Source organism: Xiphias gladius, chromosome 16 (assembly GCF_016859285.1).
Source record: "Xiphias gladius isolate SHS-SW01 ecotype Sanya breed wild chromosome 16, ASM1685928v1, whole genome shotgun sequence".
NCBI classification, from domain to species: domain Eukaryota; kingdom Metazoa; phylum Chordata; class Actinopteri; order Istiophoriformes; family Xiphiidae; genus Xiphias; species Xiphias gladius.
Genome location: NC_053415.1, coordinates 28,628,808 through 28,643,279, shown reverse-complemented (window position 1 = coordinate 28,643,279; position 14,472 = coordinate 28,628,808). Strand labels below are relative to the sequence as shown.

Sequence of the window (14,472 nt, the reverse complement as noted above, 5' to 3'; positions counted from 1 at the left end):
GCAGGTGACTCCATTCTGGTTGCAGTGTGTCTCACTTTACTTTAAACTGTCATTATTCCACTCAGCCTTCTCTAGTTCAACCATCACAGCGGAAGAGGAAACACAGGAATCGTATTACACTGGCCTAAAGTTACCAGACAAAACCAGAACACTTGAACTCAAGCCAGAGTCTAAGCGATACTCCAGCACTTTGGAGAAGAAAAAAGAAAAACCGGTTTTCCTCAGCGAACTTTCTCCTGCAGCTGTGACTGTTGGAGAAACTGCTATGTTTACTGTCAAAGTGTCCGGTTTCCCTGAGCCTACTGTTCAGTGGTTCCACAATGGGCAGACTATAACAAGTTCGTCCGTGTTTACATTCATTCATGAGCGAGATGAGTATAGCTTGGTCATTAAGAAAGTTCAAAGGGAGTTTGAAGGAGAGTACTCCTGTACAGTAAGCAATAGATTTGGCCAGTCAACTTGCACTTCTTATCTGCATGTTCAGCTGAAGGAGCCAGAAAGAGAAAAAAAAGCTGATGGGACAACATTTATACCAACTGGGAAACCCCCAGAATTCACTAAAACTATAGAGTCTGTTCAGTTGTCTGAGGGAGGTCAGGCCTTCTTCAACTACGTTGTGACCGGAGAGCCTCTTCCTGAGGTTCAGTGGCTCAAAGGCAGCTCGCATATTCAACCTAGTGGGTTCTGTATCATTGTGAACAACCCAGATGGATCAGGTTTTATTAATATTAAGAGTGTCAAACAAGAACATAGCGGCATCTACACCTGCAAGGGCTCCAACCAATACGGGCAAGCGTCTTGTTCTGCCGAGCTGCTGGTGTTAATGGAGGAAGTTCAGGAAGAGCACACATTAGTTAAGAAAACTAAAGGTTTGAAGATATCAATGACTGAACAAACCACAGAATCTAGGTTACATCAGGAAAGAACCCGGTCTGATCAGATGATTTATACCATTAGCACTGAAGACCGGCAGATTATTCCCAGCGAAGAGGTGGGAACCCTCAGAGAGCTCGATATCTCTGCTGCCACCCTTCATCGAGAGCAGCTCACCCACCAGGCAGCGGTGCTGCAGAGTCATGAAGTACAAGAGAGGGTTTCTTTGGCTCCCACCCATCCACCTCAGGTCTCAGCTGTTCCTGTGAAACAGCTTCATATGGCAACTTTCTTATCTTCAGTCCAGGAGAGACAAAAGATCACCGAGCAGCACTCTGAACGGATTCTCAGCCCTGAGGTAGTCGAACTCAAGTTAGCCAAAGAGCAGCCATCCAAGCTCATGTCGGCTACATCTGAAGAAGTCCTCCCACTCACCACAGTGAGAGCTGAGGCCTTGACGGCCCTGGCTTCAGAGCACATGAAAACCTTGACTGAGCCCAGGCAGCTTGTTAACAGTCACCAAATAGAGTCCACCCTACCCATCCTTGATGAAACTTCAGGCGTCATGCATAGACCAGAGGAAGAGAGGAGTTTCAGAATCACAGAGGGGGTTAAGATTTTATACTCAGCTCAGTCTACAGGGCAATTTCCAATCACAGAACAGCACTCTGAGCCTTTACCAGCTTTAAATGCAGCTACCAAACCCCTCATTGAGAAAGAGCAGTCTAAACCAGTGGTAGCACCAGTGAGCAAAACTACAGTGGAGTTATCAAAAGAGCAGAAATTTGAAATACACAGACCAGAGCAGGAGAGCATCACCCCATGCAAACACATAGTATATAAGTCAGCTATAGCTGCTGAAGAGAAATACACACTCCAGGCTGATCAAGCAGGGCAGGTGCCAGATATAGCATCGTCTTTGTCTCTGCAGCCTCAGCAAGAGGGAGAAAGACTCCTGAATCTGCAGGTTATCAGTGATCAGGACATTTTACACTCTGAAGGTAGGTTCTGCAGTGAAAAACCTTTTACAGAGCAGGCAGAAGTGAGGAAGAGTCCAACTTTGTTGCATTTGGTGTCTCAAGAAGAGCAGAGAACTGTGGTTTGTGAGGCAACTTCAGAGTTTGCAGAAAAGACTGATGCCACATCAATTCAGCCAAAGAAGGAGTTACCACAAACGAAATACCTTCAGTCAATTCATTCTTTATCAGTTTTACCAAAGGAAGGCATACTTACCATCACTAAACCCGACCAGCAGGTGGCGATACAGAAACAGGAAAAGGCTAGAAAGCATGCAGCTACCTCAGAAGAAAGAAGAGAGATCACATTAGATTATCACAAAGATCTTGATTTGACAGTGACTGGGGTTCAGTCGCAGCTTCGAACTGAGCCCAGACCTCTGAACATCCTCACAGTCTCTTCCCAGCCCATGCAGCTACCAAAGGAGACTCCTTTTATTGCTGATGTGAAGCAGCAGCGAGCGCTAGTCCAGAGAGAGGATTACTGGAATATCATGCACTCTTTGAACGTCACAGACACTCAGACTCTTGAGGAGGGTCACACTATTAGTCTTGAAACTGCTGAGAAGTTCAGACCTGAGATGAAAACTGAACCAAAGATCCCCAAAAAGCCTGTTTTCATAGAAGAGAAGGCAGTTACCACTGAAAGCTGTACTATTTTAGAAGCTGCTGAGCAAGACTTTGCAGTCAAGATCCAAGAGGGCCAGTCAGTTCGACAGTCAGTGTTGCTAGAAGAAAAGCAGATCATTATTGGAGAGCATTCAAGTGAGATACATAAATCTAAGGGCTCATCTGTCAGTGTTATGATGCAGCCCAAAGGAGTTCTGTTTGTTCATGAGTCTCAGGACACTCAGATTCTACCTAAAGAACTCAACTTTGTCATTCAGATGCCCATACCATCGAGTCTGAATATACGGCATCAGCTGAGAGATGCTCTTCAGTCTGCTGTGGCCCGTGAGCAACCAGTGTTACTGGCTGATGTCATAGGAAGGTTAGAGGCTGTGGAGGTACAGGTGGCGAAGATTCAGAGGGAGCCCAAACAGGCCAAGAATATGTATCTTATCACAACACCAGGTGCTCCCATGGAGATCACGCTGTCTTTTGAGGGCGAATACCCTCAGACAGCTGACCTCAGGTCTGAGATCCAGGTAGCTCTGCGTGCTATGGTCCTCCAGGAGCAACAAAGTCTTAAATTAGAGCATCTAGGCACCATAAAGATTGAAAAGCCGCAAAAAGCACTGGTCAGCTCAGCACCCTCAAAAGAGGTGTTTTCATCTGTGATGGACACCGTGATGGTGGCAGAGCGTGCAGCTGGGTTTCCTCCTGCTGTGTCTCAGTCTGCAGCCATCAAAACTGAAACCAGGGCGTCCTTCCAAAGTGCAACAGTTCAGAGTCAGTCTGAGATCCATGAGTCTAGGCAGGTGAGCAGAAAAACATTAAGGCCAGAGAGGGATGCCACCATCGCTGAAGCAACCACCACAGTCCCCGTGGGCCAGGTTCCTGGCGAACGTGTGGACATTTTTGTCCACAGAGAGACCAGAGAGGAGTATCTTTCAGAGGCTATCATAATTAGCGAGTCCTCAGACAGTCTGGTAGACTATCCTGTTGTCGTGGACTCTCTGGAAAATATTTGCGCTGAGGAAAACAGCAGGGCCATTTTTACTGCCACCATAAAATATGTCAACAAAGTAAACTGGTTTTTCAATGGGCAACTAGTGAAATCTGGCAAAGAGTTCAGGTGTTCTACAGACCACGACACATACACCTTAGTTATCAACAAAGTTGTCAAGGAGAAGCATCAAGGAGAGTATGTCTGTGAAGCTGAAAATGAAGCCGGCAAGACTACAACATCCTCAAGACTCACTGTGGTCTCAAAAGGTTTGATGATGAGTAACTCTTTGATATCATCATCAACTAACTTCACACATCAGTGAATTTCACATTCTGTTGTCTGCAAACCTCATCTTAACTCCAACTTCATATGAACTTGAGGTAGTATTTATGAATTGAATGCACACAAAATCCTCTCAAAGTTTCTTTGAGTGTTTTCCAAGCAAAACCAAATTTGGAGGTTTGAGGTTTTCACCAGACAGCAGTAACATCCTCACTTTTCCTCACAGCTCATCCATTCCTCCACAGACATATTACCCCCACATCCATTCCTGTTTCCCTCCAAGGAATCACCTTTGACACCATTTCTTTAAACATCCATCATTCCTTATTCCTGAACCATTCCTCTTTGCATGCTTTCTCTCCATTTCTTATCACAGAATTCCTGTTCATCATGTCTTCAACCTAAACCTAATACCATTTCCTCCTCCACAGTCACAACAGGATAACTTTGTGTGTGTCACTCTCCATCCCAGGTTCACTACATTACCACCTCCAGTAGAAACATTCCTTTTTGCTTCCATTTCAACTTCTTCTGTTTTTTTAATTTGACTTTTTATTTTTCTTTCCCTCCACAAACCAACAGTGAAACCTGTGTTCAGGCAAAGAATTGTCCCTGTGGAGATCAACATTGGTAACACTGCCAAGTTTGAATGTGAAACTGAGGACGCTCCAAATGTGAGCTTCAAGTGGTTCAAAGATGGACACCACATCAAAGAGGATGATAAACACAGGATCATTAGTCGTTTCAGCACTTCATCTCTGGAGCTTCTGACCCCAACCGTGGAGGACAGTGGTGAATACACTTGCAAGGCGTCCAATCAGCACGGCAGTGATGAATGCTCCGCCTCTCTCAGTGTGACAGGTAAGAGCGATGCACGTTTCCTTCTTCTTTGCTGTTGGAGGTTGGAGCTGTTATTGGTGTTATACGAAACTTGAATCTAAAACTCTAGTTGATTTTTTTTTTTTTCTACAAGGTATCACCTATTGTTGTTCGTTGTTGGTCTTTTGATAGTCACTGGTGCTTGAGACTTTGCATTCTGTTTGCTTATGTTCGAATTTTTTGTTCATCTTTTTGTTGCTCTGCTGCTTTGTTTTTGTCTCATTGGCAGATTTTGGTTAATGTAAATAAATAGGGAATAACATATTACCACTAATGTGTTTCTCTTTTTCTTAATCCTTATAGAGCAATACCCTCCTGCCTTTATAACTAAACCTGACCCTCAAACTGTGTATGTTGGAAAGAGAGCAATGATACAGTGTGTAATAACAGGATCTGCTCCTCTGAATGTTGTCTGGCTCAAAGACAACCAGGCCTTAACCAAAGTGCCCGCACACTACCAAACCTCTTGTGAAAAGAATAAACACACTCTTGAGATAACCAAACTTGAGGCAGCTGACAGGGGGCTTTATGTTTGCAAAGTGTCCAATAATGTTGGGACGGCTGAGTGCAGCACGGAGCTGCGTGTTATTGATAAGCCCAACTTTGTAAAGCCCCTTGGTCCTGTCGCTGCTGTGGTCGGAGCTCCTCTGCATCTGCAGTGTCAGGTGGATGAGGACACTGGAGTAACTGTCAACTGGACAAGAGATGGTAGAAAAGTCCACCAGTCTCCAGACTGTAAACTGTCTTTTGACGATAAGACAGTTACTCTTGATATCCTAAAGACCACACTGAAAGATTGTGGAAATTTTGTGTGCACAGTCACAAATGAAGCCGGGAGTGCAACTTGTTCAACTTTGGTGAAGGTACAAGGTAAGAGCTGTCTCTTTAATTTTCATTGATACTGCAGCATTTGAAGCTGTTGCAGTACTGAAAATGAATAATTTTGCGCTGTCCCTTTTTCAAATCTTAAAACTCTTCTCTTTCAATGCTGGGTTGTTATTTTTAAATAACTTCTTTGACTTCTTAATGGCTCTTTTTAACAACACACCTCTCCAGAGCCACCAGTCTTTGTAAAGAGGCTGGAAGCCACCACAGTTTGGAAGCAAGGCAGCACTGCGCGGCTGCACTGCACCATCAAAGGATCCCCTGAACTTCACACCACCTGGTTCTTTAATAACAGTGAGCTGTCTGTGGGTGGCAGATATGGCATCAGTCTGAAGGATGGTGTGGCCACTCTTGAAATACAGGATGTCATGTTGAGCGACAGCGGAAACTACACCCTTGAGGTTCTCAACGAGTCTGGGTGTGAAAGCTGCAGCACTAAAGTAACAGTGAAAGGTGTGTAGGCTTAGGTGAATATTCATTACAGAACCAAAATTTTCCAGTCAGAATAATAACTCATCTTACTAAACTATATGTTCCCCTTTAGAACCGCCATCTTTCAAAAAGGAGTTACTCTCCCTAGAAACGGTTAGAGGATCTGTGGCTGTATTGGAGTGTGAATTTACAGGCTCTGCACCATTTGAGGTGGCCTGGAAAAAGAATAAGAAACGCCTGTCCACAGATAAGAAGTACAGGATAGTGTCACAGGGATCCCTGGCCTCTCTGGAGATCCAATCATTTGAGAGTGCTGACACTGGTGAATACGAATGTGTCGTATCAAATGAGGTTGGGTCTGTAACCTCAAAGTCAGTGGCTAAACAGAAAGGTTAGTGATATAAAAGAAAATACTCAACTAACTTTTATTATAATTACTACTATGGCTATAATTAATAATTATAATTATTACTAATACTGTTATTTCAGAGCCACCTATGTTCTCAAAGAGGATTGAGAGTGCTACAGCAGTGCTGGGAAATACAGTGAAACTACAGGGAACCCTAAAAGGCTCAGCTCCCATCACTATCAAATGGATGAAAGACTCTGAGCTGCTAAGAGATGATGATCCAAATGTCAAAATGACATTTGAGCACAACATCACTAGTATATCCTTCTCATCTATTGAGATAAAGCACGGTGGCAAGTATATGTGCCTTGCTGAAAATGAGGCAGGACAGCAGAAATGCGAAGCTACCTTAACAGTTCAAGGTTAGAACACATTCCTATTTATTGGAAATATTTTAAAGTTCAGATGTAGATGTTAAAAAGTCTAAAACTCATGTCGTATTTTAGAACCTGCAAGGATTTTAGAGAAAGCAGCATCCATCAGTGTGACTGCAGGGGATTCGGCCACATTGGAGTGCACAATTTCTGGAAGCCCAGAACTCAAAGTGAAGTGGTTTAAAGATGGGAAGGAGATGATCAGTGGCCGTAAATATAGGATGACGGTGAAGGAGAAAACTGCCATCTTAAAGATCCTCACAGCAGATAAAAGAGACACTTCAGAGTACAAGATGGAGGTTTCCAATAAAGTTGGAAAAGACCAGTGCACCTGCTCAGTCACCGTCTTAGGTTAGTTTTAGCAAAGAATATACCGATAATAACATCAAAGGATTTGGCCCTTGATAACAGTTACAGTATATGTTTGATACATTTCCCTACACAGATCGTGCAGTTCCACCATCCTTCACCAAAACTCTAAAGAAAGTGGATGGGCGAATTGGCAGTTATGTTACCTTGGAATGCAGAGTTTCTGGATCTCAGCCGATGGTTGTCTCCTGGTACAAAGATGATAAAGAAATCCACAGTGATGACAAATATAAACTTGATTTCAATGAGAGTATAGCCTCTGTGATGATAACTGGCCTGGATCAAAGGGATGGTGGAGTTTATACATGCCGGGCCTCTAATGATGCCGGGGAAAAAGAAACCAGTGGTACTTTGTCCGTCAAAGGTCAGAGGACTTATTTTTTCCTTAAACCTGAGATTAAACAGGAATTTGGCAGACATTAGAAATGATTGGAAGTTATTTATAGGCTTTGAACATGTATGCTGTTTTTTCCCAAATAACTCCAGAACCTCCAGTCTTCACAGTGAAACCTATATCCCAGGACACTTCACCAGGATCAAATGTTGTCATAAGATCAGCCTTTACAGGATCAGCTCCTCTGGTTGTTAAATGGTTCAGAGAGGAGAAAGAGATTTTCACTGGGGGAAAATGTTTCATAAAGAAAGATGCCTCTTCAAGCTCCTTGGAACTTCATGCTGTGAAACCCAGTGACTCTGCTAAATATACATGCCAAGTATCCAATGATGCTGGGAAGGTGGATTGTACTGCATTACTCTTTGTTAAAGGTGCTGTTTCATTCTCTTTTTTTAAAAAAGTGATCAGCTGAATGTTTTTTGTTGTTGTTGTTGTTTGGTTTTTTTTACTTAACCTCTTGTTTTTAATCTGATTGTTACTGTCAATTTACAGAAGCCCCAACCTTTACAATGAAGCTCGAGCCTTCACAGCTGCTGAAAACTGGTCAGCCCCTGAAGTTGTCCTGCAAAGTGCAGGGCACCCCTGTTATTAGCATCACATGGTTTAAAAATGGCTCAGAAATCATTTCAGACCACAGACACACAATGTCCTTTGACAGCTCAATAGCGACTCTGGAGATAGAGAACTGTTCTGTAGTGGACAGTGGAGAATATGTCTGTGTGGCATCCAGTGAGGCCGGCAGAGACCAGTGCAGCAGCTCAGTAACAGTGAAAGGTTGGTTCAGTCTTTGGTAGTCTTCATACAGTTTACGCTGTTTTTCTTAGACAAAAACAGACTGTTGGCATAAAACCTGGTCCACATTGTTCTTTAACATGTTCAATGCTGCCTACATTAACTGGAAAGTGGGGTGCTGTGCAGAGGTTACATTCCCATCTACTACTGTAAAGACCTGGGGTTTGATTACGCATAGTGTTACTATCCAGGTAGCTGGTACTCTCCGCTCTCCGGATGGATAAACTCAAACATAAACACTTACATATAGATGTTACAACCTACAGGTGAAGCTACTTCCTGGGATGTGAAAATATACATGTAAACACCTCTGTAAACTATCACAGAAAAGGTTGTTATAAATAACCAGAGGTCATAGAGACTCGCAGATTTGCTGATCTGCATATCTCAAACCCGCATCAAGCAAGCTAATTGGTTGATTCAACTTATGTCAGGACTGGAGTTTCAAACAGAGAGGACGAACTTTAAATGTAACACAAATTGTACATACAATTATGAAAGAAAGACCAACGCACCATCTTCTAATGATCCGTGTTTGCGTAAGGTTGAATGATCTTAGAGAAACAAGCAATACAGTTATATATCTGAACTATTTTTGTTGTTCTCCAAGTCGCAACAATGATTAGTAAGCATATCTCAATTAGCTTCCACCAATTAGTTTGGTAGCTACTATTACGTTTAAACCAAACTGTCGATTGTCTTTCGGTGCTGAGAGAATGGTCTCAGTCTCAGAGGCTAACTAACGGCTAGAAAATTCAGTGTTCTTAACTTCTTTGAGAACTTTTTTGTTTCGTTTGTTTTGTTTCTGTCATTTGATCCCCAGCATGTTGCTGAGAATTGATGCATCTTCATTGGTGCACTGACTTTGCACATAAACATTGAGTGGAGGCCCTGAACAGCTAAATGAATTCTGTGGACCAGGCTAGCCTAATGACACTAAAACCTACTCTTCAGCCCTTTACTGCTCTTTAAATCTAACATTTATTATCTCCTTTTTTGTAGAGCCTCCAGTGTTTGTGAGGCCTTTTGAATCAGCTGAGCTTGTAAGGGGATCCGATATTGTCTTGGAAGGAACCATTTCAGGTTCTGCTCCATTTGAAATAAGCTGTTTCCTCAACGATAAGCTGATCAGAAATGACAAAAGGCATAAAATCAGTGTTGAAAATGACATGGTCACTCTTCAGCTCTCCAACTGTGTGACCGGAGATGCTGGGACATATCAGTGTACTGTTGCAAATGATGTTGGGGAGACATCTTGTTTTTGCCAGATTTCACTGAAAGGTTAGTCAAACGACAGTGTCAAATTCTGTCATCCGAGGCTATCTGACTGCATGCTGCCCAACTTCTTTATGAATAATGTTTGTATGCAAGTTTTAGCAAAAATCTCACCCAGGCACCATGACATTTTCTCCATATTTTACTAGTCCTAAACAGTTGTATATTATTGTAATTTGTAGGAGATAAGGTTGCTACACATGGTTTTCCTATTTAGGTAGCTAGTAGAAGGTTAGATCAGGGAGATAAAGTTTTGCAATGTGGATCATTATGTTCATGTAAATCCTCCTGTAGCCTGCAGTCTGATTTGTGGTCTTCTCTCACTAGAACCACCGTCATTTGTTCAGAGACTTGAGGATATGTCCTGTATGGTGGGCTCTGAAATCTCTATGAAGTGCATGTTATCTGGATCACTTCCCATGACTTTCTCCTGGATCAAGGATGATCATGAGCTCACAGAAGACGAGCATGTTAAGATGTCCTATGAAACCAAAAGTGTGATACTGAATTTGAAAAATGCTCAGTTATCCCATGGTGGGAAATATATCTGTCAGGCTCAGAACAAAGCCGGGACTCAGAGATGTGCCGCCATGCTCTTAGTCACAGGTTTGTGGAATGTTTCTGGCTTTTACTTGTCTGCTTAACTGCTTTTCTCTTTGATGTCAAGCTTGATGCTTTATCTGTCCCGCTCTTGTAATGGTAGAAGCTAATTCAGTTTTGGATCATTCTGTTATCCCAGAGCCAGCAAGTATTTCAGAACATGCAAAGTCCATCAGTGTAACCCAGGGTGACCCAGCCAGGCTTGAATGCAGATTCTCAGGCACAAAACCGCTCAAGTCCAGATGGATGAAGGCGGGAAAGGAGCTGACCTCAGGCCAGAGATACAAAATACAGAGCACAGACACCAGCTCTGTGCTTAGGATTATTAAAACAGAGAAAAGCGATAGCGCTGAATACACCTGTGAGGTTTCAAATGTTGCTGGGTGCAGTTCTTGTGAAGCAACAGTTACTGTCTTAGGTCAGTTTATCCCAAAGTTTTATATGTTTCACGAGATTTTCTTGTGTATTGTATTCATACAACCAGCTTAACACTGTTTTGCACTTTATATGTAATAGATCAGATTATTAAACCGTCTTTCACAAGAAAACTGAAGGAGATAGAAGGCATCAAAGGATCGTTTGCTCATCTGGATTGTCTTGTATCTGGCTCCCTGCCAATGACAATACAGTGGTACAAAGATAAGAAAGAGATCCGGACTGATGAGAAACAAAAATGCACATTCTTTGAGAATGTTGCTTTCCTGGAAATCTCTCGTCTTGACAGTAAAGATAGCGGCAGCTATACCTGCATAGCTAAAAACAAAGCAGGAACTGTCCAGTGCTCTGGGACTTTATTTGTTAAAGGTTAGATTTCATTTTGCATCCTCAGTACGTTCTTGCAGTTTAATGCATAATCACATTGTATGTGTTATGACTATGTTATAATTAAGAAGTGTTTGGCTTTTGTCCACCAACAGAACCACCATGCATTCTTGAAAAGCCTGAATCCATGAATGTTTTGCCTGGTTCAAAGGTCCAGTTTAATGTACTGGTCTCTGGCACGCCGCCACTGACCATCAAATGGTTTAAAGACAAGAAAGAGATTTTATCCAGTGCCGACTGCTCTGTGATCAAAGACAACACCTCAAGCTCATGGGAGCTCTACTTTGCCAAAACTTCTGATTCTGGAGACTATGTCTGTGAAATACAGAATGATGTTGGCTCCACTTCATGCCAGGCAACACTCTTTGTCAAAGGTTATTACTGGTTTCTCAGCAATGTCACTTTTCTTTACTTTGTAGTGATCACCATTCTTAAGTAATTGTATTCTGTACGTTTTTTTTTTTTCAGAACCCCCTTTTTTCATTGAAAAACCTGAAGGTGTATCAGTAGTAAAAGTAGGAGACAGTAAGGTGTTTGAGTGCAAGGTTGCTGGTACTCCAGAGATTTCTGTGCACTGGTTCAGAGATGAAGCAGAGATTCACCAAAGTGTCAAACACAAGATGTCATTTTTCAACTCTGTAGCCACCTTAGAGATTTGTCAAGTTAGTGAACATGACAGCGGGAAATATTTCTGTGAGGCCTGCAACGAAGCAGGCACAGAGAGTTGCACTGTTGACCTAGAAGTGAAAGGTTGGTTTTCCTCCGTTTACATCTTGTCAGCATTTAATGTAAATGTCAAGATCAAGTTAAATATTAAATCACTAACAGAAATCAAAGTATGTTTTAGTTTGATTTGCTTTCTTATTTCAGCGCCTCCGTCATTTGTTGAAGAGCTGTCGTCTCTTGAAGTTGTTAAAGGTTCCACAGCAGTGTTTGCTTGCAAAGTGGCAGGAAGTACTCCATTTAAGGTGGCATGGTTCAAAGATAAAAAGCCGATCAAGTCCAGCCAGAAGTATATTATCGTTGATAGTGATAAGGTGGGCATGAAAATCCAAGACTGTAAAGCGGAAGATGTTGGTACTTATCAGTGCATGGTAGCCAATGAGGTTGGAACTTGCACTGGCTGTGCAGCTTTGTCTCTGAAAGGTTGGTTTTACTGATAATTGAACTTCACATTGATATACGTTAGACATACAGTACTGTACACTTTCTGGTACTACATTATATCTTTCTTTTGCATTAGTGTCTCCAACATTTGTAAAGAAGATAGAAAATGTCTCCACTATTCTTGGAGATGCTGCAGTCTTTCATTGCATTGTGGAGGGTTCTCTGCCTCTCTCTGTACAATGGCAAAAAGATGAGAACTGGATCCCAGAGGACGAAAAGATTGAGAGAAAGTTTTACAACAAAGAGGCCACTCTCAGGATTCCTGCCTGTGAGGCGACTCAAAGCGGGAAATATACCTGCCAGGTCGTAAATGAAGCCGGGCAGGACAAATGCTTTGCCACTCTTGTAGTGCAAGGTACCTCTTCTTCATACACAATTCGTATGCCTAACATTATAGCTAGCTCTAACGACAATAACAAGTGCACTCATCTCTTTGTCTTGGTGTTGTAGAACCACCTACGATCCAAGAGAAGCCAGAGGTAGTTAAAGTGACTTGTGGAGATCCGGTTAGTCTTGAGTGCAAGGTAGCTGGAACTCCTCAGATAAGTGTAAGATGGACCAAGGATGGCAAAGAGTTCCAGTCGAGCAGAAAACATCATCTCAGCTACGAGAACAACCTCAGCATTCTTAACATACAGTGCTCTCAGTTGGAAGACAGCGGAGAGTACCTGTTTGAAGCTACAAACTCTGTTGGGACTTGCAGCTGCAAAGTCATACTGGTTGTTTTAGGTTTGTAAAATACTCTTCAACTCTTAATAGAACAAATAATGTAAGTTGTAGAATTGCCTTTTTCTTTGACTCTAATTATGTTTTAATATCGTTTTAAACAGAAGAAGTCATTCCTCCAACGTTCATTAGGAAATTAAAAAACATTCAAGCAATTATGGGTTCAGTGGTTACGATGGAGTGCAAAGTGGCTGGTTCTCTTCCATTATCAGTTGAATGGAGCAAAGGGAAACAAAATATCACCAAGAGCTCCAAATATCAACTTCTGCACATTGAAAATACAATCTCACTGGAGTTAAAGCTGACTGAGAGCACTGATACAGGAGAGTATTTCTGTAAAGTTACCAACAAAGCAGGCAGCTGTGTGTGCAGTGGAGTTCTTACAGCTAAAGGTTAGCATTGAAAGGTCAACTTTATCAAATTTTCAACTCAAAGGCTGTTAGTCATGTATTGTAATAATTTTTCTTTATGGGTTTTAGTGCCGCCAAGATTCATAGCTGAGCCTGAGTCTCAGGCTGTTATTCCAAAGTCTACTGTACTCTTCAGAAGTGTCTTTGAAGGAACACCTCCATTTACGATCAAATGGTTCAAGGATGACATCGAACTTATCACTGGGCCATCGTGTACAATTAGAATGGAGAAATATTCTTCCTCTATTGAGTTGTACTCAGTTGGCACTCTGCAATGTGGGATTTATTCCTGCCAAGTTAGCAACGAAGCAGGAGCATTGAAAAGTGCAGCAGAGTTGTTGGTGAAAGGTTGGACTACTCTTTTTTTCATCCACCATCACCATTCAATTAACTCCATCTTTTTTTCTCCATTTTCACAGCTACTCTTTCTTCATCATCATTTTCTCTTCCTGACCACCTTACCATTTCTTTTCTTTCTAGGAATATCTATGTTGTCTTCACAATCACCTGCCACTTGTCACATGTCCACATCCTCCATACATCACATTGATGCTCAAGTGTTACTATATACTGAAAAGGGTAACTTTATCTTTTTTGACTTTGCAGAACCTCCTCAGTTTGTCCTGAAACTACCTCCCACTACCTTTGTGAAGCAGTGTGAGGGTTACCGTTTTGAATGCAAGGCCACCAGCTCACGCTCCCTGAATATGTGTTGGTACAAAAACGACCAAAAGATAACCGATGGAGGCAACTATAAAATAATGTTTGTTGAGTCGACTGCGTACCTCCAGCTGCGCACCACAAAGGTTGAGGATAATGGAGTCTACACCTGTGAGGCTCATAACGATGCTGGCAGTGCAAGCTGCAGCACCATTCTCACTGTTCAAGGTCAGCTATCGAGTAGATACATGTTTTTGTTTGTTGATTTTGTCCCTCTGAACTTTTGTAGCATGGAAAAGAAGGAATGGAAATTCCCTATGATGCAGATTTTGATAGGAAGTCTGGAGTTTGACCTTTTATGAGCATGGAATCCGACAGCACCACCTTTTGTTTCAGTCAAAAATCTGACTTCTTTCCTCCAGTGTGTCAGATAGCATGAGTCTGAGTGGTACCTCTTTTTTTCCTATTTTTGATGTAATGACCTACAGTATATCC

At 42.2% G+C, this 14,472-nt stretch overlaps 1 protein-coding gene across 1 annotated transcript in view; it reads left to right on the top strand.

The window, feature by feature from the left end:
• ttn.1 (titin, tandem duplicate 1) overlaps positions 1-14,472 on the top strand; it is a 203,856-nt gene that overhangs the window by 39,514 nt on the left and 149,870 nt on the right. The window contains exons 40-60 of the mRNA XM_040148273.1: positions 66-3,767; positions 4,366-4,644; positions 4,966-5,532; positions 5,719-6,000; positions 6,092-6,370; positions 6,469-6,750; positions 6,835-7,113; positions 7,208-7,495; positions 7,618-7,896; positions 8,018-8,299; positions 9,320-9,598; positions 9,920-10,198; positions 10,332-10,610; positions 11,110-11,388; positions 11,483-11,764; positions 11,885-12,160; positions 12,258-12,536; positions 12,632-12,910; positions 13,012-13,299; positions 13,387-13,665; positions 13,924-14,205. Coding sequence (XP_040004207.1) covers positions 66-3,767; positions 4,366-4,644; positions 4,966-5,532; positions 5,719-6,000; positions 6,092-6,370; positions 6,469-6,750; positions 6,835-7,113; positions 7,208-7,495; positions 7,618-7,896; positions 8,018-8,299; positions 9,320-9,598; positions 9,920-10,198; positions 10,332-10,610; positions 11,110-11,388; positions 11,483-11,764; positions 11,885-12,160; positions 12,258-12,536; positions 12,632-12,910; positions 13,012-13,299; positions 13,387-13,665; positions 13,924-14,205 — 9,600 coding nt within the window. The remainder of the gene's footprint in view (positions 1-65; positions 3,768-4,365; positions 4,645-4,965; positions 5,533-5,718; positions 6,001-6,091; positions 6,371-6,468; positions 6,751-6,834; positions 7,114-7,207; positions 7,496-7,617; positions 7,897-8,017; positions 8,300-9,319; positions 9,599-9,919; positions 10,199-10,331; positions 10,611-11,109; positions 11,389-11,482; positions 11,765-11,884; positions 12,161-12,257; positions 12,537-12,631; positions 12,911-13,011; positions 13,300-13,386; positions 13,666-13,923; positions 14,206-14,472) is intronic.